Source organism: Camellia sinensis, chromosome 9 (genome assembly GCF_055761805.1).
Source record: "Camellia sinensis isolate YWXY chromosome 9, ASM5576180v1, whole genome shotgun sequence".
Taxonomy (NCBI): Eukaryota; Viridiplantae; Streptophyta; class Magnoliopsida; order Ericales; family Theaceae; genus Camellia; species Camellia sinensis.
The window spans coordinates 63,178,828-63,206,815 of NC_138969.1; the positions used below are offsets into that span (position 1 = coordinate 63,178,828).

The window sequence follows — 27,988 nt, forward strand, 5'->3', positions numbered from 1 at the left end:
TACAATCACCATATTAAAAACAATTTTTTTTATTAGAAATGCGTATTTATCACTATTTTATATCACTGCATGAATATTCATAATTAATTATTTTTCTTAAAAATAATTATTAAAAAATAACTAAAACAAATAACATCTACCAAAAAATAGTGATATATAATCGTTTTCTTTTTGTATTTACACAATGAATCACATAGTCAAAACTTGTATCATACAAGAGAGGTCATTTGGCAATAAGAAAATTTACCCCCCTCCCCCCCGAGTCTGGATCCTCTCCAGCCCTCCTCTCTAGCTCTCCCTCCAGTCAACGGACAAGATTCGTCTGTGTCATCCATAACAAAACCAATGACTCAGATTAACTTAAAAAAAAAAAAAAAATGAATTCATTCAACATAGCACATCTGACACACTGTGCCACATCAAGTCCACCACTCTCTCTCTCTCTCTCTCTCTCTCTCTCCCCTAATAAAAAACAACTGTGATACGCAGCTCGAATTGTTCGAGTTCGAATTTGTCCTGAATCCAAAACGACGTCGTTTTGGAAATATATATATATTTTTTTCTTTTCTTTTTTCTTTCTCACTGTTTTGAAGATGATGAAGAACAAGCAAAAGCAGAAGAAGAAGAAGAATCAATAACATCTTCATCAATACATCATCAACTAGAAAAAAAAAAAAAAAACTTCAACTCTAGCTCCGATCACTGCCATCACCGTTGATCTTCCTCCTCCGCCATCACCATCTTCTTCTCTTCCTCCTCCTTCTCCCTATCTTTTCTCCTTCTTTTCTCCTTTCTCTCTCTCGCCTCTATGTCTCTATTCAAAAATAGGAAAAGGAAGAAAAGGGCAAAAAAGCAAGAAAATGAAGAAAAAAAAAATGAAACCCAAAACGACGTCACTTTGGGATTCGAGCCAACGATTTCGAGCCCTCAAACAATTTTCAATAAAAAATTAAAAAAACTATTTTAAACTTTTTAATTTTATTTTCATAATATATATCATTTTTAATATAAAATTTTAATTTTATAAAATAATATCATTGAAAACATACCTTTAAAATGAGACTAATTAAATATATTGAATAAAAAATTAAAATAAATAAAAAGTAATTACTATGTTTAGTTATGTTTTGAAATTATTATTTTTTAAATATAAAAATTAATTTGATGAAATAAACACACAAAAATCATATGTTTTTTAAATTCTCAAAAATAATCTTCATTCATGAAAATAAAAAAAAAATTATGAAAATAAAAAAATCATATGAAAATAAACGTATGGTTTAAAAAAATCATATGAAAATATATTTTTTTTAAAATCATATAAAAATTAATTTGATGAAATAAACACACAAATGAATTTTATATTAAAAATTCATATGATTTTTTTCATATGATTTTTTTTTTTAAATGAAGATTGCTTTTGAGAATTTCAAAAATATATGATTTTTGTGTGTGTATTTCATCAAATTAATTTTTATATTTAAAAAATAATAATTTAATATATTAGTGTCATTCTAAAGGTACATATTCAATGATATTAATTTTATAAAATTAAAATTTTATATTAAAAATTATATATATTATGAAAATAAATTAAAAAGATTAAAATAATTTTTAAAATTTTTTATTAGGAGAGAGAGAGAGGGGGGGGGGGAGTGACGTGGGTCAGTGTGTGAGATGTGCTGTGTGCTATTGTGTTGAATGAAATTTAATTTTTTTTTTTTTTAGGTTAAAGGATTGTTTAGAATGTTTTAAATAAGTGTATCTTTTAAATTTTTATAAAAAAAAAATGTAAAAAAATAAAAAGAAAATGTTGATTGATGTGATCCAAAAAGATAAAAAGATAAAAAGTGTGAACTTATAATCTTCTCAAACCAAGCCTTAACCTGAGCCCTAGATTTTGCTATGAGTGACGTGGCTAAATTTTGACGGGAGAAAAGAGCTGGAGAGGACTCGGACTCGCCCCCCCAAGTCAAGAAGTCATATAAAAAAAGTCAAAAATCATTATTATTCTTTCTTCTTTTTCTTTTTTCACATTTTTTGGGTAAAAAAACTTATTTCCAAACATTTTAATTTTTTTTCACATTTTAGTTAAAAAATTAAAAAGTCACTTCTCAAATCAACATGAATATATATATATATATATATATGTATGATTTTGTGAATTCTAACCTTGTTTGGTTCTAATTTTCTGAAAATGAGTTTTTTATTTTTCATTTTTTTATTTTTAATGATTTTTTTAATATTTTAAGTAAATTTTTTACTTTTTAGATACACTTAATATAAATACAATTAAAATTATAATATTTGTGAAAAAATCTTTAAAAAATTCACTAAATATTAAAAATATAAAAAAATAAATAAATATTCAGGCTATGTTTGGGATACCACTTTGGGCTAAAATGGCCATATAAGACAAAATTAGTTATTTTAGTTAAATATGATAAAATGTTACATTTAACTCATAATCATTTCATTTTTTTCTCACAAAAGTAAAAAAAAATAAAAGGTTTATCCCAAATGAGATTTTTTAGCCTTAAGCTAAAATAGTCAAAAAAACTAAAAAGCCAACCCACATCCCAAATGAAGCCTCAATACATTTTCGTATTTTTGTATATTTATTGATTTTTTAAATATTTTTTACAAATATTTTACTTTTTAGATATATTTAGCTTAGATGCATTTAAAAAGTAAAAAAAAGATGCTTAAAATATTAAAAAAATTCACCAAATTTTTTTTAAAAAAAAAGTGAAACAAAATACTCAATTTTCAGAAAATTAGAATCAAATAAGGTAGGAAAGAATTGAGTCTAGATTTGTAAAATTGAATATCTCAACTTCACAGTAAAGTTTTTCACTATCGGATTAACTTGGGCTCACTTAATAATCTAAATTATCTATTTATACAGCTAAATAAGAAAATTATCTATGCAAAAAATCATATTCATCTGACATCAATTATTATACTATTAGATAATTTTTATCTATATGACCTATATATTTTTAAGACTAGACCGTTTATTTGTTATAATATATATAATTTTATCATATAATTACGTATATCTAATCAACCTAATATTTTACATAAATATTTATTTTTACTGTCAAAGGGAATGAATGATTCAAATCTTTGGCATAAATATAAATTAATCTCATAATGCACTAACCTTAACTGTGAAAATAAGTGAAATTGAGATTTTTAACTTTAGTTAATCTGAACTTGAAAAGATTGTGTCTAATTTTATTATGGCCTCATTTGGTATAAGTTAAACGGGAGTTTTTTTTTGCTAAAATAATTACAAAAAAATAAAATAATTTTTTTAGTCTAATAAGACAAAATGTCACATTTAAATTTTTTCTCTCATAAAAATCAAAAAGTCAAAAAACTTATTTCAAACGAAACTTTTTAGCCCCGAATTAAGATAGTCAAAAAGTTAAAAAAATCAACCCACTATGCGCTTGTTTGGCATACCACATTTGGACTAAAATAGTTATAAAAAGATAAAATCGGCTAAAAATTAATAAAATAAAATATCACATCCAAACTATAATTATTTTATTTTTTCTCTCACAAAAATTCAAAAAGCCGAAAAATCCATTCTAAACGAGACTTTTTAATCTCAGGCTAAAATAATCATAAAGTCAAAAAAATCAACCCACACCCTTTATGAATTTATTTATTTTTAATTTTTTTCATTAATATATATATATATATATATATAATTTGAAGGGGGAAAAAAAAAAAAGGTGGGAGAAGCTTAGGTGCGAGCGACCAAAGCCTAATCGGCAGCCCCTGTCTGAGTCTGAGACCGTCAGGTACACAACTCTCTCTCTCTCTCTCTCTCATGTGAATCCAACACGCTTCTCAGCTTCTCTCTCTCTCTCTCTCTCTCGCTCTCTCTCTGTTTTCTTGTGAAGTTGTGAAGTTTTTTTGAGTTCGCAGAGAGCTTCATACTATAGAAGCTGTGGCAGATTAAGAAAAATGATGAGAATGCCACTGAAGTTGTCGTCAATAGATTTTGGAGGTCTGTCTTCAAGCTGGTGGGACGAGATCAACGACTCGGTTCAATGGCAAGATGGAATCTTCTACACTCTCTGTGCCGCCTATGCCCTAGTTTCCTCTGTTGCCCTGGTATGATCTTGTCCCTATTTCAATCCCTACATTCTTACCTGTTTGGTTCCTGAGAAAATAATCTGAAATTTCTTCCTTTTTCTTTTTTTTGAATCTGAGATTTCTTCAATTTAACTAGAAGCTTCCGAGCTTAACCGTGGGAAGTCCAATCATATGCCCTAGTTTAGGTGATTGTTCAATAACTTGAATCATAAGATTTAATGTTTAAGAACACTTTGTTTTATTCAGTTTTCTGACTAACCAAACGTGGATTAGAGGATTTGACTGATGCTAGTTTTTTTGTGGTTTTCGGTGGATTATGGTCAATTTACTTCTTTGATACTTTAAGGGCTTATTTGGTTGTTCTGATTGAATTGTTCCATTTACAATTAACTAATTTTGAGTTAATTTAATTATATGCTTAATGGGTTCTAAATCTGTCAATTTTAGGTTAGCTAATTCTATATTTGAAAAGAATATGGAAAGTAAAATTACTAGATATTTTAGTTGTTCCAACAGAATGGTTTCTTAATATCTTAATCTATGTTTTGAAAGAAAGGCCAATTCTACATTTTTATATAGAAAGTAAAATTTCTAGAATTTTTTGGTGGTTCCAATTTTTACTGTAAGAAACATCTAATTATCTAGGTAGCATTTTGAAGGGGCTTCCTAGAATGCCCAAATGGACTTGCTCGGGACTTTGGGATTTTGGAGGAAGCCCATCTCATAAAAGTTTATCATGGTGAAACTACCTGGGTTAGCTTTTCATAGCAGCTTCTCACAAAGCCAACTTACAATGAAGTACGGACACCTCTCCAAAGGTCACGTACTGGTGTCCTACATGTGTTAGGCACGGACATAGACACATGTCGGACACACTAGGGACACGACCTTTTTTAATTTTTTTTTTTATACCAAAATAGCATACCAAAGTTAATGAATTTGATGAGAATAAATATTTAACGTAGAATAAATATATAATATTAAAAAATATGATATATATTAATTATATAAAATTATATGCTTTGCGCGTGTCCCCAACATATCATGTCCTACATTTTTGAAGATTTGCTTGTTTGCATGTCTGTGTCGTGTCCGTATTGTGTCACATGTCTATTTCCGTGCTTCTTGACTACTTTAGTGACAAAACGTCAGAGCTCAATTTTGTCTCTGCATACCTTGAAATTGGGCCTATATCATATTTTCAAACCAAACCATTATATATATATATATATATTTGGCAATGGCATTGTATCTGTTATTATCAACAATATCAACCCATTGCATCTATGATATACAAAAATAAGTTTTTGCAATCTGCCATGTTATCTTTTAAGCTGCAGATTCTAAACCAACTCATCTTTTGCCTGGATTTCTTGATCTTTTATGGTTAGGTTTCTTCTATCTCATTGTATTTGTTTTTTTTATTAATTGATTTCTAAATTCTAGGGCGAATTACACTAACCGTCCCTATAGTTTGGGGTTTGTGTCACTTTGGTTCTTGACTTTTTAATTGGGATACATTTAACTTTGAATTTTGAATCTTATTTCAAATAAGGACAATCAAAGATGCTTCCTTTGCAAACGGACCATCTCAAGGGCAAAGTCGTCATATAACTTATTTTGTATTGGTTAACTTGTATGTTATTTGAAATGTAATGGCCTTTTTTTTAATAAATAATGTTGGCACTTTCTCGGTTATAAAATTTTGTTTGGTTTGGTTTTCAGAATCTATTTTCAAAAAAAATTTCTAAAAAATTAAAAATTAAATTGGTGAAAAAAAATTTAAAACACATTATTTTTATATAATTTTACCTTTTGAAAGGGTAGAAATAATTTTTTAAAATTAATTTTTTTTATATTTATTTTCGTTAAATTAGTTTTTATTTTTTCAAAAGTCAAACATGGCGACAACTTTGATGTCATTATTAAACAAATCCATGAGATCAAAAAATTTAAAACTAAAAACATTTCATATATTAAATATATCGATTACATATTAAAAGCCTAATAACCCATTACATAATAACCATCCAAAAATATATGTTAACAACAAAAACAACCATCCGTTGATGATAACCATCCAAAAACAACCTTCCATTACATGATCATCATCTAAACATATATTAAAAATTAATTTGGTAAAAAAATAAAATAAAATAAAAATGTAAAAAATTTATCATTTTTATATAATTTTATCTTTAGTGGGTATAAATAATTTTTAAAAATTCAAAAATAATTTTTTGACATTTATTTTTGTCAAATTAGTTTATATTTTATTAAATTAACGACTTTGCTCTTGAAATGAAGCATTTTCCTTTTGCATAGGAAATAATGTCTTCAATTGTCCTTATTTGAAATGATATTCAAAATTCAGAATCAAATGTAGTACAATTGAAAGGTTAAGGATCAAAGTAACACAAGTCTCAAATTATAGGGACTGTTAATATAATTCGCCTTAAATTCTAAGCTTCAATAAGGACTTCATATTGTTAAAAAGTTCACTATTACACAACTGTCTATTTCATGTATTTGTTTTTTTGTTTATTATCTAGTATTATTTTGTTTTAATTCATTGCCCTTTGCCAAACATCTTTTGTTAGTATTCATTCTCATGAAGGACTTCTTGCATAGTCCTTCCTAAGGACTTCCAATCAGCAGAAGCTATGGCAATCGTACTAAAATTTGTAAATAGGTTAATTCTAGAAATGGCCAATGCAGATTTTGGGACAACCAAATGAGCTGACCCTTAGCCCATATATTCTTTGAATAAAGAAACAATAATTGGATTCTTTATATTTAAATTGGTGGTATTTTTTTTTTCCTTGTATTTTATGTACCTGACATCATAATGGATACTGGCACAGCACAGTGAATGATTAACTTGAACTTGTATTCTAGAAATAATTCTTGGATTTTTGGGAAATCCTAGATTGTTCTACATAACAATGGATCGACACAGCCTTTATGTTATCTTATTCTACATGATTTAGAATTCTCAAACTCATTCTTAGGTTTTCTTGTAGTTACTTTTGACTTAATAATCTAAATATTCCCAAATTTTGAATTATTTTGATGCCATTCATCAATTTTTACTTTGAGGCATTATTTTTTAACTAAAATGGTTTGCTGTTAAATTTCCATCATCATAATGTGTCTATGCACACATCTACCCATGCTTTGAACTCCTACTTGTAAGGTGTTGGTCTAAAACTAATCAAGAAATTTTTAGTTGGGAAGTTATATTTTTGAACTTTGTATAGATGATGATGGTCGTATGCAGATTCAATTGATAAGGATTGAACTGAGAGTGCCAGAGTATGGTTGGACAACGCAAAAGGTTTTCCATCTGATGAACTTCATTGTAAATGGAGGTAGCGATTAGAGTTTTGGTTATTGTTTTGTCATTTGTATGTTATTTATGGGCTTAACTGTATTCTATTTATTTCAGTACGAGCAATTGTGTTTGGATTTCACAAGCAAGTGTTTTATTTGAATCCCAAGGTAAGTTTTTTGTTGTTCCAGAATTTGTTTATCTTGGATTTAGACATACATACCTTCTGTGTGTATTACATGTTTTGGCATTCATTTTTTTTTTTTTTTTGGGGTAGATTTTTTTTACCTTGCCCTTTTATTAGACTATATGTCAGTTCGAAGGACAAGATTGGCAAGTGCATCTAATCTAAGGCACAAGAAATAGACAAAAAAAAAGAGTGAAGAATACAAGGCATTTTTCACTTATTTCAAAACACTTTTCATTGTTTTCAAAACTTTTTTAACCTTTTTTTCTTTTCCAAAACACTTTTTACACATTCCAATATTAAGCAATAACGCTCAACGGCTTTATGCTGACATTGGCTGGTTGTGTCTTGGACCAGGTACTAATTTTGGTACTATTGGATCTGCCTGGACTTCTCTTTTTCTCAACTTTCACGCTTCTTGTCCTCTTTTGGGCAGAGATATATCATCAGGCAAGTTGAAGTTCTATATTATTTTGCACCCGAAGTAGTGATCTATGATTCTAAGGCTAATCCCTCACTAAGTGGGGATTTGTGCTATCAATTGCAGTTTGTCTATATAATATGGGCATGCTTTTGATTTTTTTCATGCTTATCAATGGGCAGGCAAGAAGTCTACCAACAGATAAGCTCAGGATTATCTATCTCTCAGTAAATGGTGGGATTTACTTTATACAGGTATGATCTATCTCTCTTTTGTTTGTACTGCACCACCAGTATGCAGTATATAAGATGTCATTGTTGGCTGGTGCATTGTAAGGGATCTCCAGCATTAACAATAATCACACAAATGCGCACAGATTGTTTGATCCTGTAGCATTTAGACATTTGCTTCAAATATTGGTGGCTTCTGCATCATTTGTAATTTAATTATCTATTTTTAGGAACCCAGTGACGACTATTATTTGTTTCAATTTGTGGACCTTCTCTAACACTGTTGGATTTCTCTAAAGAATGAAGATACCATGACAGATTCTTTATGCACTGTAAGGATTGAACAAATACCTCTTATTCCTTCTTCTGGATATAATATGATATCCATGGGCACCCTGGGTCTCCTTTCTCTTAAAGAATGAAGATACCATGACAGATTCTTTATCTCCTTGCGTTGATAATTCTTGATTCAGCAATCTGTGCCTGATTTTTCATGGGGTTTGAACCCAAAGAAAAGTACAGGAAAGAGAGTTTAAATGCTAAACTTTTAATGTTGGAGCTATCTGTAGGTGGATTTCATAGCCGATTTTTGCACATGCCGGGCCACATTAAATAGGAGGCAAATCCTTAATGTATTTTGGTGTCCAGTTGCTTGTTTGAAATGAATGTTTTCACAGTGTATTCTACTTGATATAATTTTCAATTTAGCCAACTATTTAACTGACAGCTTTCATTGTGCTTTTTGGCTAGCATAGCTTAGTTCTTAGTTGCAGGAATTTCCTACTGGGTGTGACGTTTCCACTCTAAAACTGCAATTTGGTGGTTCAGAGTATGAATCTTGTTAACCACGTTTCTGTCAAGATTGAATTGCGATTTCAACTGGGATGGGACCACTCAAACATATGCCCGAAAGAAATAAAAGAAAAACTGGCAATGCAATAAAATGTAGAGAACAAATATTTATCCTAGATTTTGGCTTTTCTCTTAGCAATCTAAGGATGACGATAATTTTATGGATCTCTCAATTTGTGACCTGTAAGGATTGAGGAGTAAAAATATATGTTATTGGAGATGAATTGTTATTTTTGTAATGGGAATTTACTATGCTTATCTTTACCAGTTTAGGTAGTAATGTAATGAAAACATTTAATAGGCAACAAAATATTTCTTACCATATACTAATATAAAAATACGTTGACCTCTCCTAGGCGTTTCCAACCTTAGACACTTCTATATTCCCCACTCCCGCTCCCACATCATGCAACTAAGGCTTGACTCACTTTAACCATCTTGCTTTGCAAAACTTACATTAATACAATTAATTTGCAATTTTTGGTGTGGAGTGTTTTAGTTCGACTAGTACACATCAAAACTTACTTCTGATTAATACAATTAATTAGCAATTTTTGTTGTGGAGTGTTTAGTTTGACTAGTACACAGCTCTAAATTCACGAACTTATGAAGCGAGCATGAGTTCCCCTTCTGTGTGGGGAAGCAAGAGGTTTTATTCCACTCCTTGCCACAGTTTGTGGAAAATGTAGTTGCTAGGGTGTAATTCAATGCTTCAACTTGGTAGCATAAACAGCCTTGAGCAAGCACTTTGGTGCAAGCAAAAAAATAGATAGTTCCGATGTTTCTTTGCCCTTTTAAGTAATCCATTTTAAAAGTTTAGATTTTTGTCTCAGGTTTGTATCTGGATATCCCTCTGGATAGATGACAGCAGTGTTGTGGAATTCGTTGGAAAAATATTCATTGCAGGTTAGGCATCTTATCTAACCATTCTGTGTTTCATGAGCTTCATTTGTGTAGATTGAAAATTCTTGTGTATTAGTATTCCCTACAATCTGATACAAGTATTTCTTTGTAGCATGCTTAATTTTATTTTTTTATTTTTTTATTTCCCAGCTGTATCATTTCTAGCCGCATTAGGTTTCTTGCTGTATGGCGGAAGGTAAATCTTCTGAGTCACATCTATTGGCTTATGTTAATTACGCATCTGAAGCAATCTTTGTTCTGACAATCCATAGACTTGATGTTTGTTATCTTAATCATTTTCCAATGCGATGCTGTATCTAATGCTCCAGATTATTTTTCATGCTGAGACGTTTCCCTATTGAATCTAAAGGGAGAAGGAAGAAGCTTCATGAGGTTTGTGCTTTCCAATGACTATTTGTTTACTGGATTACAAACCATAATTGCTAGAATTTGTTGTGGAGCATTTTTCCTGAAATTTTGAATAATGTTTTTTGGTTTATTGTGCTTTACAGTTGTAATACATTTGGAAATCTAGGGTTATTGGTAATTGCATAGATGATCTGAATTGTCTTTGATGCCAGTGGATCTGAGAGCAATTTCTATTAATACACATTGATGTTGCTCTTTCTTCGTATAAATAGTTTCTCAAATTTATGGTTGGGATGCACTGTGAAGTCTTCCTTGTAACTGCTTTTTGAAACTTGCTTGAGTATGCACGCCGCCTATTTGGTGGAAACTCATCTGAACGGGGTTGTTAAATAGTTCACCTTTTCTTTCACCTCTTTCACTGTTTTTTTTCACCCTCCATTTTCTGGATATGGTGGGTTTTACATGTGTACGGCGTTTGTTGTGTGGATCAACATAGGATGTGAAATTCATCTGGTGACAAATATCCTTTTCTTTTTCTAAAAACTATTTCACAGAAATAGTAGGTTAATTTGGTCCAAGTAACTTGGTGGTAACACGTGCTAATTGTTGCAGGTTGGATCTGTGACTGCCATATGCTTCACCTGCTTTCTTATACGATGCTTTGTGGTAAGGTTCACACTTTTCTTACTTATCATAATAAAAAATAAAGGTTCAGACTATTCTATGAACTAGTTATTTCAAGTAGTGTTTTCTTGACTACTCCCTAGAGTAATATTTTTAGGATGCGGCTTTGAAGAATTGTTTCATGCAGGCTAATCTCTGTGACAAGCAAAAAGAAAGAGACTTTAAAACAAAAAAAACAAACAAACAAACAAAAACCCCAAAAGGAGGAAATTGTAAAAGAAGTGAAACATTATATAGATGAGATAACCATTAACCTCCTTATAGTTGGAATTTAGTCATTATTCAGTTGGTTAGTCTGAGAGAATCATGGAGTCTTTTATCGAGCTTGAGTTTTGATAAAGGATATAAAAATAAAATAAAATAAAACAAAAATGAAAATGAAAATTCAAATAAGTTTTGTAGGTGGAAAGTACAATCAAAATTGAAGATTTCCCAAAGCTGTTCGACTATATTTAAATTTCAACTGTAATTGAGATACTTGATACTTCAGCCAAGAGAACATCTGTTTGGCACCTTGTTGTTTGGAACATTTGTAACTCGTAGTAGTTTCTTTGCCTCTTTCTTCAGAGCCTATCCTCTGTATCTGACATGAAAGGTTTTGCATTTGCTAATATTTTCAATATTCAGACCGAACTCAATATTTGAACTAAAAAGACTTCTAGTTAGTTAAAAGTGCTGCTTTCTTCATTTGTTTTCTTGGTTATTGTTGTTTTCTCAAATTTAAATTCAATTTCCTACCTTCTAACCCAATTCTCCAAATGCAGGTTGTTCTGTCTGCTTTTGATTCAGATGCATCACTCGACGTATTGTACCATCCAGTTTTAAACTTGATCTATTACATGGTACAATATTAACCTTGTAATTTTAGGTGATTCATGCATTTTCTTCGAGCATGTTTTCTGACCTTCAATTGCTCCCAAAAAACAGTTGGTTGAGATCCTACCTTCGGCTCTTGTCCTCTACATCTTGCGTAAGTTGCCGCCAAAGAGAATATCAGCTCAATATCATCCCATACGATAGCAACGGTGCATAATCTGTATCAGCATTAGTATTTATTTTCTCCTTGAAAATTAGTTGCGGCATTAGATGCTAGTGGAGTCAAGGAAGAGAATCCGAGCCAGAAAATCAATCCAGATGTATTATCCTGGTATGGCTCTTGATGTCAGCATTCTTTTTCCCCATGGATAATACGCGGAGCTCTCTGTAACAAGCTGTTGCAGATGTAGTCAATTTATTTCATGGATTCTGTGGCTTGGAAGTTTGGGTGTTGTATGCGTTTCATGCAGCTTTCTTGGGTTGGTTTGCTGAGAGGAAATTTTTTTTAAAACTTGATAGAGTGCTGCTTCTTAGTCTTCTTTTTTTTTTTTTTTTTGGTAGTGCATCGTTTTCGTTAGGGTTTTTAACATTATATTCATGTGTATTGTACTATTTATTTGTTTCACATCTTAGTAAATATTTTATAGGTCATTGTACCGTACTCAAAATCAATGGTAATTTGTTCAATTTGGTTGTTACCATTTTATAGTTTAATGTTGAGAACAAAACTGTACTCCTAAAACTTGTGCCAGACTGATGGTATGGTAGGCAAAGTTCTTTTCTTTTCTTTTATTTTTATTTTTCAATTTACTTATACAAGATGTTTACAAATGTGCTCACTTGTAGTCGCATGTCTCACTATTACTCAATTAATTTGTAATTACCTTTTTTCATTTCCATTTATCTAATTATTTTCCCTTTGTCCTAAGCCACCTTATATTTCCATTTTCCTAAAAAAAGGAAAAGAAACCTCCTATTCCCATTTTCCTGAGAAAGGAAAATAAAGGGGAAAAAAAAAAACACAAAGTAACGCTAATATAAACAAAAAACTTATATAATTTTCATACATAATAATTGGCTCATTGTGAATTTCACTTGAAAACAAAATATAATTAAAAATAAATTTATTTACAATCATGATATTATCTGATTATTCTTGTCAATTTTTTTGTATGTTTAGAATTTTCTTTAAAAAAAAAAAAAAAATTCTAGAGCTTTCCAATTTGCTATATGTGAAGAAGCAAACTATGCTTCAAACTGTACACTTTGACAAAGAGTCCCTAGTTTATGGCCAACTATAGCCATATCCGACTTGGGCAACTGTACTTGTGTGCTGAATCCGATGACCCCCGACGGGTTAATAGAAGGGATATTGCATCAATAAATTCTAGGAAAATTAACAGTTCATTGTAAGTTTATTTTTTTTTTTTTTTAAATTTACAAATCAATGGTAAACTTTGTAAATATTAATAATTAAAGTCTTAAATTTTTTCACGAATCTTTAATATTTTTTTGAAAATACCACCGAATGATAATTCACCCTAAACTCTACCTCTGAAAATACAACTAAATGGTAACTCTCCTTACATTCTACCTATAAAATAAAGGATAAACACTGCTTAAATTCTACCTATAAAATAACAATGAATTTATTGGTGAAAAGTCCATTTTTATGGAGAATACGACATTAGGTTCAAGGACTAAAAAAAAATTGGTGATAAGGATATTTTTTGACTAGAAAAATGTTCTCTTGTACAAATATATCTCCTTTCGGTCCCAAAAGATTAAAATTTGAACTTATTGACCCAAATGTTTCAAAAATACAATGTGGCCTGATTGTCGCTAATGATAACATCTATTTCCATCAGTCAAAACTCAACAAGGGAAAGAACAAAAACACATGCGCACACATAAATAAAAAAAGTTCATAAACCAAATCACTAACCATGAAATGAGATGATAAATATCTTGAACTCGGACAAAATACTTCTTTTGTATTCTGGCAAAAAGTTTCAGTTATAACACAGAACAAGGAGTGCTCTATATATACCAACTAGTAAGTATGAAATTCCAGACTGAACATGAACAACATACAAGCGTTAAACCACCTGATATAAGGAATTATGACAAAATGACCATAATTACCATGTCATTCAAAAGCGTTGTCATAAATTAAGGACCGATCATACTTCCCTTATGCCCTTCTGACTAATTCTACAAGCAGATTAACACTGTCAAGTCCAGCAACATTTGTCCAGTCTTCCCCAAGAGCTTATTAATTCTGTTGAGCTTCTTCCTCCACAGGTGGGGGAGCAAATCTCACATTTGCAGGTCGTGCCACCACTACTGGTTCCTCTGCAAACAGTGATCTAATAAATGATGGAGTTTTAAGGGGTCTACGGCCTGTCATCCGCGGATACACATCTTCAAGAAAATAGTAGGCATGACCAGCTATCATTCCCTGAATTCACAAAATATAATTTAGGTTTGAGAAGGAAAAAATATCATAGAAAAGCAACCAACAAAATGAGTGAACAAAGGGGGTGCTAAAACGAAGAGACTGGTCAATTGTAAACTCAACATGCTACTGATTGCTTTCTGAGCTGGAAGAAAAAGTGTTGAAGAGCCATGTGATCATTGTCTGAGCTAAAGGATATGGAGTCTTCAAGAACCATGTGTTCCCCATTGCAAATCCATAGTAGGAAGTTCAGGCAATGACCAGGAGCAAGATTTGCCCCAAAGTCCATATGTTTGTAGGATGCATATTCATGTTACATGTCTAAATGCACACCTACTGTCTCGCATAAAAATGCATATAAATTATTCACTCTCACTCAGGAGTGGCATCTCATTAAACAAAGGCAACTCGTACAAAAACAAGTTTTACATCAATGGTCTCTTGACCTAAAATATCTTGCTTCATCCCAAATTTAGCCCCCAACCTCCATATTTGAGATTTTTTGAAAAATGAAAAAGAAAAAAAGGATCATAAGGTTGCTTTAGATTCAGATTGAGAATGTTAAAAGAGCATTTGGAAAGAGGAATCCCTCTTGATCCACCCATTCGAAGATTGTGACATTTTTCATGTTGTGCTAGCTAGACAACAGAATGCAGTGAAGTGTGCTTAGGTTTTTATGACCTTTTCAACAAGGAACTTGGGAAATTATGTTCTGCAGGGAGGTTCCTTCCAGGCCATTTACCATTCACCAAAACATTGTAATCTCCCTCTGACTTATACCGCACAAAATAATAAACCAGTGCTAAGGACAAGCGCCAAACTATTTTCTACATTCTTCCCAATGTGAAATTTAACACTCATAAAGCTCAAGAATGCAGACCATATTCACCATGCAAGAATACTCAAGTCAGATGACTAGAAGGGGAAATTAAACTTTAAACGCACCAGTAGATCCACCCAGGCGCTAGCTCCAACAAGGACAGAGAATCCCAAAAGAACCTGCAGGAGACATAGTTGCTATAGTGAGTGATATAGAACTAACACCACACAAATGATGGCAAAACTATTTAAAACAAACAAAAATAACAGGGGAAATTATACACACGCACACACACACACACACACACAAAAAGAAAAAAGGTCCAAGGTTTGAGCCTTGTAACAACTTTGAGTTTTTAATTTCGTCAATTTAAATCCTAACTTTTTGATTTATTTTAGTTATTAAACTCAATGGAGATGGGCATTTTAGACATTTTTCATACATCTACAGTGAGTTCAATGACTAAAATACCATTTTTTTGTCAATTTTACTTAACAAAAATAGGCATATGATTTAGATTGATAACAAATCAAAAAATTAGGGTTTAAATTGATAAATTAAAAATTCAGAGTTTATTTTGTTACAAAGTTCAAACCTTAAAGTTTTTTTGTAATTTTCCCAAAATAATGCCAAGCTTTCCTATTCAGTTCCATAATAAAGCAGGGTTGAGCAAGGTTGGGGGAGGGATGGCATTAGGGGTTGGGGTAGGGGAACGAAGATGGCACCATTTAGGAGTCCACATGCCTATTTTCTGTTAAAATTACTAACGGCCCATTTTTTGTTGTACCAAATTAACACAAAATCCAATTTTAGGGTCAAAACCGAGTCAAATGGAGTTGCAGAGACCAAAATGACATAAAGGGCAAAAAATAAAAACTGACGATGTAATTTGCCCTATTCAAAACTAAAAAATAATGAACTCCAAAGTATCAACAAAATTATGTTGAGAGCACAGATGGTTGGTGATAAGATGCTATACAAGCTATGAAGCACGGACACGGCAGAACTTGTGCCGTAGCGATATCAGACACAGGGACACGCTATGGACATGTATGGCGTGTTCCATTTTTTTTTTTTGGGTATGGGACACAACAAGGGACACGGCGGGGCACAGGAGGGGACACGGAAAGCCCTAAATCGAATCCCTAATTCAAAGAAAGAGAAGAAGAGACCTAATCCAAAATCAAAAGAAAAAAAGAGAGAAGAGAAACAAAGAACCTGTCAAGGAAAAAAATTTACTAAATAAAAAATAATGTAACAAAAAAACTATAAAAAATATAAGCCCCAAACAACCCTGACAAACTAGGGCTGTAGACAAGCTGAGCCGAGCCGAGCCGAGCTTTATTATGTTTGGGTTTGTTTATTAAGATTTTAATGAGCTCGAACTTGAGCCCAAATTCAATAAAAATTTAACAAACCGAGCTCGAGCCAAGTTGGCTTAGACTTGACTCGAGCTCGAGCCTATTCACGAGCCTTAACAGACCAAAGAAATTATAAATTTATACTTGCATATGAGACTAGTTACAATTGAAACTTTGATTATACAATTATATATACAATATATATAAACATACTAAAAAAAAATGAATATCTTACCAAAATAATAATATCTACCACTACTATTATATAAATGTATTATCTATAGTTAGTTATTATTTACATATAAATAAATTTAGCTATTATTTACATTTATATTATTTAAATATATAAATCACATATTTATCCTATTTTTTACACATATTTTTACATTATTTAATATATAAATAATATATTTATTCTATTATTTAAATAAATGTTGAAGGAGCTAGCTAACAAGCCGAACTAGTGAGCTGAGCTTTAGTATGTTTGGGCATGTTTATTAAAATTTTAACGAGCTCGAGCTCGAACACAATAAAAATTTAATGATCCGAATTCGAACGAGCCCTTACCGAGCCAAGCTCCAATATGTTCAAGAACGGCTCTGTTCATTTGCAATCCACTGACGACTACACAACACATCATCAAATTTGGAAGTCAAATTGCTTCAAGTGTCGGTTTAATTTATGTCTCTCTTTTTTGGAAATCCCAGGATTATATGGATTTCAAAGTCTTGTTTGACTAGAAAGAAAGGAAATCGATTCCATGTAGAATTTTGAATTCTTACTCTCTTCTTTGAAAGTCCTCTCTCTGTCTCTCTCTCTCTCTCTCTCTCTCTCTCTCTCTCTCAGCCTCAAACCCTTTCTAGTTAGTTATACCATTCAAGTTGTAGTTAGAGTGGATCAATCATGCATTGTGGTCGAGGAAGACCACCGAAGAAGCTGGACAACCCTAGCAACGAATCTCTTTCAAGTGTCATTTCGCAACCAATAGCTAAGAAACCGAGAGGAAGACCATCGAAGAAACCTATCGACCATAACCATTAAACACCTCATCTAGGTTTCATTCGCAATCGATAACTCAGAAACCCAAAACTAAGATGGTGTTGAATGTCCCAAGTTCATTCGATGTCCCTGACGCAATGCCTTTGCCTTCAGACAACGAAAAATTAGGAAAATTTCCTTGTTGGAACGACAAAAGGAAAAGGAAAGACAGAAAAGGAAGCGAAGAATTAAATCCCCTTCTTGCATTAGAAAATCGTTCAAGTCAATCATGCTTGTTTGAGATTCCAGGACCTATTCCTCATAACATCCTTGAAATAGCATTAGATTATGCTAATTTACCAATTTTTTTTAAAGACATTCCTGATTCGGATGATTAATGTGGGTTTCCATATATGATATTCATTGATTGTAATTAGCTACAATTCATTATTTTAAGTAATACAAGGCAACCTTATTGAAGCACCAAATATTTTCTGGTTATATCAAATATTTGAATTAAATTTGAAATTCTAGTTAGAGTAGAGCTATCCTATCATAACATGTCACAGCAATCAATCTTCTTCAAGTGTTGTTCATTCGCAACCAATAGCTAAGAAACCAAGAGGAAGACGACCCGAGAAACTTGATGACCATAACCATAAATCTCATCTTGGTTTCTATTCACAATCGATAGCCTAGAATTCCAGAATTTATTATGAAAGAAAGTATTACTTTGAATGTTCTAAATTCATCTGATGTCCCAAAAGTAACACATTCAGATGCTTCAAAATTGGAGAAATTTGTTGAAAAGTCCAATCGTACCCCAGTTGATTTTTTATGCTTCCACAGCTCTCTTTCTTTACCTTTCAAATCTCTAAAAAAAAATATATGTTCTTTTGCATTATCATTGCCCACTAAAAAATGACAGTGGAAAGTGAAACCAAAAACTTTCCCTGTAGTATCAGCTAGCTCAATGATAACTGAAAATTGTACTAGAAAGGATAAAAATTTTGAGGGTAGGTAGGTAAGTTTGACAAACTTGCCATAGATGAAAACACAAATAATGGAGCCAACCAAAGTTCAATTGTTGACATAGTAACAAAAACAGAGCATCCAAATCATCAAAATGTGCCCCATTCGATTGATTTCTCCATCATGCTCTATCTCCATCTAGCTTCATCTGCAGTCTGGTAAGTCTCCCTCCCTCCCTCCCTCCCTCCCTCCCTCCCTCCCTCTCTCTCTCTCTCCCTCTCTCTCTCTCTCTCTCTCTCTCTCTCTCTCTCTCTCTCTCTCTCTCTCTCTCTCTCTCTCTCTCTCTCTCTCTCTCTCTCTCTCTCTCTCTCTCTCTCGTTTCTATCATTTGCCGCCTATCTATAATAAGTATATATCATCTGTCTATCTATGATAAATATATTATATATTTCTCTTTAAATCTATTTCTTTTTTTCTATTTATTTATTTAAATGTAGTGACTTTTATATATGCATTGAATTAATATTAGTTTTATTAATTCTGATTGTTTGGTAACATAATATTAATTTACATTGTAAATACAAATATATTTTTTTAAAATTTGCTGTGTCCCCCGCCGTGTGCTTGTCCCCATTTTTTTGAAATCGCCATGTCCCGTATCCATGTCTGTATCCGTGTCCTCGTCTGTATTTGTGCTTCATTATTCATAGCATACAAGCATCTGTATCCTCACAATCTAAAAAGCCTCAACTAGCAACAAAAAATTGACCTACTAGAAATGAACAGAGAAGACTCCATTTGTTGAGGTTATAAATAATTAAATTATACCCTCTCTAATATAGATTAAGCTTTTAAAAAAATTGATTTTTAACATGTTGCCAGAATAGGCAAATATCCTACACAATAATTACAATATTTGCACATGTTTGGCCTGCTTATAATGGGAGCCTTGCCTAACATTAGGGGCCTTCTTGTGTATATAAACAATTAAAGTTACATGTCTCAAATAGCTTCAGTTTTTAGAAAAGTTGGTTGTTAACACCACTAGATCAAAAACCAGAACAAAATCTTCTAAATGCAAATTTGATGGCTGCATTTTCCAAAGTAATGTTCTAGAGAAACACTATCAGAGTAAGGGTTTTAAAGAAGTACAGTAAAAGTAGGATATTTAACAGAGTTGGTAGAGCTAAGAAGAAACCAAAATGTAGAATCGAAAATTAAGAAACAAAAGGGCCAAAAATTATACTACTTTCAGATGATCACTTAAGTAGTATATTTAAAGGACTTAAAGAGCACTAGCAGATAAAAATAAGAAGTACTACGAACAGAAAGATTTTAGTCATCTACTGAACTAATACTTCAATAAAGCATAACAAGAACACACTAAAATCACTCACCCATGGAAGGTAAGCTGCTGTAAAAGTAAATAGACCCAAGAAACTCATGTGGATATAAGGATTTTGCTTGCTCCACACATAAACCTGCAAAATGTGGGAGGGAATAGGTATTAAGCCTTCCAAAACAGTTGTTGCATAACAAGGTATGAACCAGATATATTTTTCACATAAACAGAGGAACACTAACCATCATGAATGTCAATGAATTGCTCAGAAATATTATCTTTGCAAGTGACTCTGACACATAAGGTATCATCCCCCCAATAAGAACGATCCCAGTCAAAAGAGTCGCACCAAATAAGAGCATATAGAAGAAATCTGCCGTCCTTCCCCTGAAAGAATTTTCTTCAAGAAGCTTGCAGTATCGAGCAAGAAAGAACATGTGGAACAGGAAGTCCAAGTCTGGCATTTTCAAGATCCGACAATGTTAGGACAAATACCATCCAGTGCAGACAAATTTAGATTAGATTTCCACATATCAGCAAGAATAAACATATGTGCATGCATCTCTGAATAAACATGCAAAGTTTTCAACAAGAAGAATAGACTTAGTTAAAGCAAGAACTTCAACAAATACAAAAATTGGAATTCATTGACTAACTACTTATTTATGACCCATAGATGAACTGTTTGACCAATAGAACCGTAAAATAATTTGTCATTGAGCTATAGAATATAGAAACATTTATTTTTTGTACTGCATGTTTTAGTTGCCTTTTATAATAAATAAGAAATGAGGGGGCGGAAGGGATGAAATTACACGATTAGCCCCAGCCTCAACAGGACATGTTTCTTGAGCAATCAAAAGGGGTAATGGCAGACTTGGGGAAAATATTCAAACACACTGGCATTCAGGCCGGGGTCAAAACTAGGAGGAGCCTACCCCACGCTACCCTGCTTATGTGGCTACTTTATATCATTGGCATTGTTAGGTTCAAAAGCTCTCCCATATGTATCCATGTGAAACTTATAGTCATGCCCAATAAATATTGACCTACCATGAGTGATTGATTCACACTGAGGGTACTAAAAAATAAGGTAAGGCCAATGAAGACATGTATTGAGACAATAAGAAAGGGCATGATTGCCTCAGACTTAACTGTTGTTTGGCATTAAGCTAATATAGCCAAAAAATCACCATAAGTTGTCACATCACCCTCTCTACTTTTCTGCACATCATTCATAAAAAGCCAAAAAGCCAACTAAAATAACCACTTCCCAAACGAGCGTGGCTTTAAGTTTTAAGAGAAATGAATTCTTGTAACCAACCAAGTGAAAAACAAATGTCTGTTAAATTAACTATATAAGGGATAAAAGGTTTTGAACAGCTGCAACTCATAAACGTTTACTATTTTAAGCCCAGCCTTGACATCTGACACCATATATCACAAAGTTGGCAATTATCAAAACTATGTAGTATATATGATGTTCGAGGAAATGTAAACTAATAATGCAATTCCTTGCCTCATATTGGAAAACTAGTGAATATAGACAAACTCTTGGCTTTGTAAAATCAAGAGTAAAAAAGTGAAGCCAAGGATGCAATAGCACAAGTCAAAAAACATTTGGCTGAAAAATGTAGGGAAAAAAAGAAATGGCTTTTGTACTTCATAGTGATAACATATTTGAAGGGGCATATTAGGCATGCACTCCAATCTTTTGTCAGTTACCTACATGAGTCACAACTTTGCCTAGCACTGGCTTAATATATTGGGATACATGTAAGAGCTCATATATGACATGGTGGCTTGTTTATATTTCTGAGCAAACCACAAAACTTTAGCAACCATTGAGCAAACTCACCTCAAGTCAACAAATTTTCAATCTACTCTCAAACTGACGAAGGGGTCCCCTACCCCAAAAAAACAATGAAATGGATAATGTTGAAAATTCTAAGAGTTTGTATAATTGTAAAATTGAAGAAGAAAATTTATAAGATCTAATTTTGGGCATTAAAAAAAACTAGTCTACGAAAATGAGCACAGCTGCAACACAATGCGGAGGAGCAAGTAAATAGCAACAATTGAAGAGGTAGTACAAGAAACTAGACATTCTTGAAAATCTAAGAGATGAACCAATTGAGTAAAAGATTTGGGCAAGTTTCCAACAAGGAGAAATGATAGATTTCAAGATGCAATGAGCTATGAAGCACGGACACGGACACGGGACACGGCAATTTTCAAAAAATGGGGACATGGACACAGCGGGGGACATGGCGAATTTTATTTTATTTATTTTATATATTTTTATGTGTTATGTAGATTCATATTACATTCATACCAGTTAGTGTATATAAGTGTGTTTAGATTATTTTGCTTCGTTTTTCTTTCGTTAAGTTATTCTTTGAGTCATGTCAGTATGGAATCAATGTCCAATTCAGGGTTCAAAATTCAATCATTCTCAAATTCAATCAAACAAAATTGTTTTCAAACTCAAAGTGATATGCCAGTCACGCCATTGATGAGCAAAAAAGAAACTGATTTTATTGAAGTCAAGGGAGGACATCCCAGAATACAGAGACAAAAAAAAAAAAAAAAAAAAAAACAACAAACCCAGAAATACAAAAAAAAAAAAGAAGAAAAAAAGAAAACAAGCAGCCCAGAAAAACAAAAGAAAAACAAAGAAAAAAAGAAAGAGATCTCTTGTTTTGTTTCCGGTGATGGCTACATGCCGACTTCACTTACTCGACTCTTCCGCCAAACTCTTCCTTTTTTTGTCGTCAACCCTTGAAGGCCCTGCCCTAGTGCTTACAGGACCACCCAGAGGGTTGACTCCCTATTGGTCGTCAAAAGCAAAGTACGAAAGTGCTCCAAATCGGGCCATGACGGTGGCCTTCCGTTTCAACTCTTTGTTCTCCGCCTTCAGTGCGCAAATCCCCGCTCGCTCATCTTTGTACATGCATTGGAGTAAAGAGAGTTAGGAGTTCAACTGTTGTACCTCACTTGTCCTATTTTGCAGCCGGTGAGACAACTTGGAGACCGCAATCATTGTCTCCATGCAGGACTTCAGCGTATTATGGTTGGCCTCAATGTCAAATTGAGCTGTCATTATTTGCTCGATTGATAGCATAGGAAAGTTAAGAGGAGTAAAAGTAGGAGCAAGGATACTCGGTCCAGCAGAACTTATGGGATCGTTCAGGTCCGGAAACAGAGTAAGGGGACGAGATGAGGAGGCCATATGTTAGAGGTGAGAGATGTAAAAGAAAGAAAAAGAGTCACAGAGAAATAGCAGAGAACAGACTAGGAAAAAGAAGGAGAAGAGAGTGATGAAGAAAAAGGAGATGGAAGAGAATGAGGAAGAAGAAGGAGAAGTGAGTGATTAAGTAGAAGATGGAAGATACTGATTCAGAAGAAGGCAGAAGAGAAAAAGACAAAGAAGGAAAGAGAGCCGAGGCAATCGGCAATCAAGGAGGTCTGCTTTTGTCGGCCAGCCGATGCAAAAGCAAGGCCGCGTGTCAAACGCGGTTTTCAAAGGAAGAGAGAGACGCGGGAGAGTAACATTAATTGAATAAACATAACCATTACATTAAACAAATTAATAGATCATCCATTTACAAAAAAGTCATAATAAACGATAACAAGAACTAAGACGAGAAGGAAAAACCATTCAACATCCAACAATATTTTTCACAAAAGCACTAAATAAGAGAGGCAAAAGATTTAAAATATATATATATATATATATATTTTTGGATGGATGATCAACTTTGGATAATTTTAACAATTCAATCAAGGGTCTTTTAATGGAAAAGTAAAGGAATTTGAGCAACCATCCAATACTAGAGTTCCCGGAAACAATTCAGGTGGATATATTGTTTAAAATAGTGTACTTCATGATTATGCAATCCAAGAAAGGCTACATAATTTCAAGATATAAATTAATTGAATTAGATTTAGGTCAAATCTAGAAAATGAAGGAGAATTCATTAAAGTTCAGAGGTGAAAATTGCAGCATCTGAAAAGCAATCATAATCGACTATCAAACAAAACAAATGGATTGATAAATATATGGTAACCTTTCAAATCCCTTTCCACCAGACTGCTTAAATAATTTGAGAATATGTGGAAATGTGGAATATGAAAGTAAATTTATTTGAGGATCTCATATATTCGGATAAATGATCCATGATGTTTTCTTTGTCAATTTTTGAACATAAATAAGGTGGAACGAGAAACCATCTCAGAAAGTGCACTCGAACACTTATATATACTTTTATATAAAGCACACAACACTGCTGGTGTAAGCAGTAGGGGTGTTCAAACAACCAAATACGCGACATACCCGACCCGAACTCATCACAGACAGTTTTGATCTTCTCTATGGTCGGCTGCAGTTTGAATCTGTGAATTTTTTCAATGTTTCAGTCGAGTGGTGGATTTGACCATAAGAAAATCCATAAACCTGATCCGACCGAATATTATATATATTATATTTAGCATCCAATTCCAACCTCTTATCTTCCTGATACAGAGACCCAACCTCCTTTGTCTTTGTAATTATTACATCACCCACTCAACTTCTCTCTCTTTTCTAGAAACTCCAAAGCTTTCCCAACAATACGACTCATCTTTTCTCTCTCTCTCTTCTAGAAATCCTAAAGCACCACTTCCCAATTACAGAGACTTCACCTTTACCAACAGAACTCATTTAACTCAGTAATTAAATAACACATCAGAGACTCAAATTTTCTCTCTTTCCCACATAGAAACCCTAAAAGACATCCAGGCCACCACGATTTGCGAAACTCCAAAACCCTAAATCTATCACTCTTTTCGTCTCTCTATTCTCACACAGACGGAGATCACAAATCTAATCCATGGCGATTAACTCAAGCAAAGAACGAGGTTGTTGCAAAGGAGGGGTCGCGACCGTCGCAGTGGCTACAGCAAGATGGAGAAGGATATGGTAATGGTAACAATTGTTGTAAGATGGATCGAGGGGTCTCAGTGGCAACTACGGTAGCTTTCAAAAATAAATTTCTCTCTTATTTTTTTCCCCCTATTCTCCTCCATCACAGATCTATGTATGTATATGTATATATATATGTATATTTATATGTATAGCTAAAAATGTTGTATGTATTTGGTAGGGTTTAAATTAGAAGGGAAAAGAATAACCAACAATTTTGAAACCATCCGAAACATGTCCGCCAACTGAGTGAAAGAGACGGTCGGCTGTGAATAGAACCTCAGCGACGCCGGTTGGTGAAATCTCTACTGTGAAAGAGGCGGTTTGAGTCACGGTTTCACCTGTAAACCCGAACCATTTGACCAGTGAACAATCCTAGAAACAGCCACTTTTCTCTATTCCCAAATTGCCCAGGAATAATTACCTTAATACAACTATCTTAGATTTTGATTTTGAATTTCAAATTATGATAACTTTTCATTTTTTTTCTTTCTGCTTGTACATTCAAATGGTTGATTTTCATTGCACACCCACAGCGATCGGGTGTGCACACCATCTAGTGACATGTAATTAGACTCAAAAACACCTACATCTTTCTCTTTTGCCACATTCAGTTCCAAGCATTTTATTCCTTATAAATTTCATAAAACTTAATAATCTTATAGGTCATAATGATAACAGGCGCATAAAACTACGACAAAAACCATATCTCTATTAAGTACAACCCTACTAGTCAAATTAAGATTCAACCAACACATATAATAAAACTTTAAGGTCACCGAATCGGAATAAACAGTTAAAAAAGTCATTTCATTCTCTATGGATCATATAGCTAAACAAATTTACCCATTTTCCGGAAGTAAAGGAAATTGGTGACGAGGCGCCAAAACTGGTAATGCTTAATCACGAGCTTAGGGTGCAAGTACAAGTTATGAGGAGAGATTATCTGCAAACAAAATTTCCCCAAGTTAAAACTATCACCACTGATTGAACAATGTGAAACCAATACTTTCTTATCAATCAACTCCCAATTAACCCATCAATCATAGCATTAAAACACAAAAAAAAAAAAAAACAAAACAAAAATCCAGTTGAAAATAAACCTAATTCAATAATACCAAACTGCATATAACAAGAACTACCAAGTATTAGCCAATAGCCCCAAATTATACACAAACATTCAAATATATACATATATATATATATATATAGAGAGAGAGAGAGAGAGAGAGAGAGAGAGAGAGAGAGAGAGAGGATACATCGAGAGAGCAACCGATGGTGGTGACAATGGCAGCAGTGAGATAAGAACGGGTGATGATGGGCATCTGCTTGTACCATTCTTCAACAGCTTGAGCCATTGCTCTTCAATTTCTGAATCAAACCCTCAAGCAAAAACCCTAAAAAACACAACTTTGATGAATTGATATATATAGCTATGTAGAGTGAGTGAGAGAGAGAGAGAGAGAGAGAGGGAGAACTGGAATAGGTCAGGAAAGAGGTGAAGTCAGAGAAGTAAAACTAAAAGGCAGACATTTTTATAAGCGAAAAATGTCTCGTAACTCAAATTTTGTGACTTAAAAGTGGTTTAAATGGTCAAAACGATGTCGTTTTGACCATTTTTATATTGTTCTGTACTCAAAACGACGTCGTTTTAGTCATTTAAGTCACTTTTGAGCCACAAAATTTGAACTACGTAGCATTATCGTTTATAAGCTGAGTTTATGGAAGTTGTCAAAGGATGATTATAATAATAATACAATAGATTATGTTACTGCAGAGACGCGAATTAATATCGCGTGGCTTACACGAACCAATCACATGATCTTAGTGACGAGTAAATAACCAATCATCTGCTACGAAAGAGGATTATCGATGTCAGCTAATCATGAGAAGAGCAAAGGATTAACCTGCGCGTTTTGTTGCAAATACACTATATAACGTTGGAAACTTGATAAGCCTCGGCCCGTTTGTTTTTCGATAGGGATTCATAGTGAGGGGAGTGATAGTAAGTAGATTAAATAAAATTGTATTTATTTTAATAATAGTTATTAGTGTAAGAATTATTAAATTATTTTTATATAAAATAATAAAATAAATAAAAAAATATAAAAAATTAAACACTAATATTTTTTAAAAAAAGCCTAACATGTAAAAAATAAAAAATTTCTAGTCCGACGGACTATTTTTCTAATACCACCTCTACTTCCTCCATTTCAATTCCCCTTCCAACTTCCATCCTAATCCCCTTCTCCATCTCAATCACTTCCTCAACTCTACAAATAAACACAATACTAAATGGGTCTCACCTCCATACTAATCTCATCCCACCTTCTACACCCCCAAAAAACGGGCCTTGAGGTATAAATTTTGAAGTGTTAGGTTTTATTTGGAGATTAATTATTTGGATAATAATACAGATAATTGGTAGGACAAATTTTTTAAGTCTTGACGAATTGTAGATTTGAATTTCTGTATACGTGTAAGTTACGAATGGCAACGGGGCGGGGCGGGGCCAGGGACTACCCCCCGTCCCCGTTCCCCGAAAATAATACACCCCCCGTCCTCGTCCCCGTCCCCGCTCCCCGACGGGGACCCATAGCCCGGCCCCATCCCCGGCCCCGGAAAATCCTCAGTTTTTTTTTTTTTTTTTTGTAAAAATCTGTAAACATTAATAAACATTCTCAATCACCCTTCACTACTGGAGGTATAAATTTTGGAATTTTTCAGTTGGAATATCAACCCTTAATAGCTTCATTTTTTTAATTAATTAAAACTCAGCCACAACAAAACAAAACAAAAAAAAGAAAGAGAATAATTATTGATAAACATTCTGTAGCAAAACATCCTGTGATTGTAAAGATTGAGAACATCCATAACTAATTGAGAACATCTTGTAGCAAAAATAGTTAATCACTGATTGTAAACTAAAAATGTAAAGATTGGGTGTACATCCTGTGAATCACAACTACCTAATCACTGATTGAGAACATCCTGTAGCAAAAATCCAACAGCCCATAAACAAAATATCTATCCAGCAACCCACACACAAGAAAATTCAACAAGTAGCAAAGAGAATAATTAATCTCAAGCACAACCCGCAAAGGATAGGTTATCCAAAAATTGAAATTAAAAATAAAAAAAAAAATATCCATTACAACATAAAAAAGCAAATCCATTGTTTCTTCAAA

The 27,988-nt window shown here is 33.0% G+C and overlaps 2 protein-coding genes across 5 annotated transcripts; one reads left to right on the plus strand and one right to left on the minus strand.

Moving 5' to 3' along the window:
- The first annotated feature begins 3,728 nt into the window (after positions 1-3,728).
- Positions 3,729-12,607, plus strand: LOC114283213 (tobamovirus multiplication protein 1). 4 transcript variants are annotated; one of them, XM_028226040.2, is made up of 12 exons: positions 3,729-3,815; positions 3,943-4,131; positions 7,394-7,484; positions 7,562-7,614; positions 7,989-8,081; positions 8,235-8,306; positions 9,968-10,040; positions 10,188-10,233; positions 10,367-10,430; positions 11,019-11,072; positions 11,855-11,932; positions 12,018-12,607. In XM_028226040.2, the coding sequence occupies exons 2-12, from the start codon at positions 3,982-3,984 to the stop codon at positions 12,108-12,110; spliced, it is 867 nt and encodes a 288-aa protein (XP_028081841.1). In that variant the 5' UTR covers positions 3,729-3,815; positions 3,943-3,981; the 3' UTR covers positions 12,111-12,607. The 4 variants fall into 4 exon arrangements, with proteins under 4 accessions (XP_028081841.1, XP_028081840.1, XP_028081843.1 ...); XM_028226039.2 differs by having other exon boundaries at positions 3,735-3,815; positions 3,918-4,131; XM_028226042.2 differs by having other exon boundaries at positions 3,738-3,815; positions 7,374-7,484.
- A 1,263-nt stretch (positions 12,608-13,870) lies between these two features.
- Positions 13,871-26,709, minus strand: LOC114283214 (derlin-2.2). Its single transcript, XM_028226044.2, has 6 exons — positions 26,060-26,709; positions 25,647-25,746; positions 20,080-20,294; positions 19,893-19,976; positions 15,310-15,363; positions 13,871-14,367 (listed from the first exon to the last, which is right to left on the minus strand). Exons 1-6 carry the CDS (start codon positions 26,156-26,158, stop codon positions 14,182-14,184), a joined length of 738 nt encoding a protein of 245 aa, XP_028081845.1. The 5' UTR covers positions 26,159-26,709; the 3' UTR covers positions 13,871-14,181.
- Between the last annotated feature and the right edge of the window lie 1,279 nt (positions 26,710-27,988).

Bases quoted from the DNA above. Each gene is read 5' to 3' on its own strand.
- LOC114283214 (XM_028226044.2), bottom strand. From the start codon at position 26,158: ATGGCTCAAGCTGTTGAAGAATGGTACAAGCAGATGCCCATCATCACC. The intron at 25,747-26,059 runs GTATCCTCTCTC...TTTTGTTTGCAG, and splicing joins CCATCGGTTGCTCTCTCGAT to ATAATCTCTCCTCATAACTT. The intron at 14,368-15,309 runs GTGCGTTTAAAG...TTGTGAATTCAG, and splicing joins GCGCCTGGGTGGATCTACTG to GGAATGATAGCTGGTCATGC.
- LOC114283213 (XM_028226040.2), top strand. From the start codon at position 3,982: ATGATGAGAATGCCACTGAAGTTGTCGTCAATAGATTTTGGAGGTCTG. The intron at 10,041-10,187 runs GTTAGGCATCTT...TTTATTTCCCAG, and splicing joins TGGAAAAATATTCATTGCAG to CTGTATCATTTCTAGCCGCA. The intron at 10,431-11,018 runs GTTTGTGCTTTC...TAATTGTTGCAG, and splicing joins GAAGGAAGAAGCTTCATGAG to GTTGGATCTGTGACTGCCAT.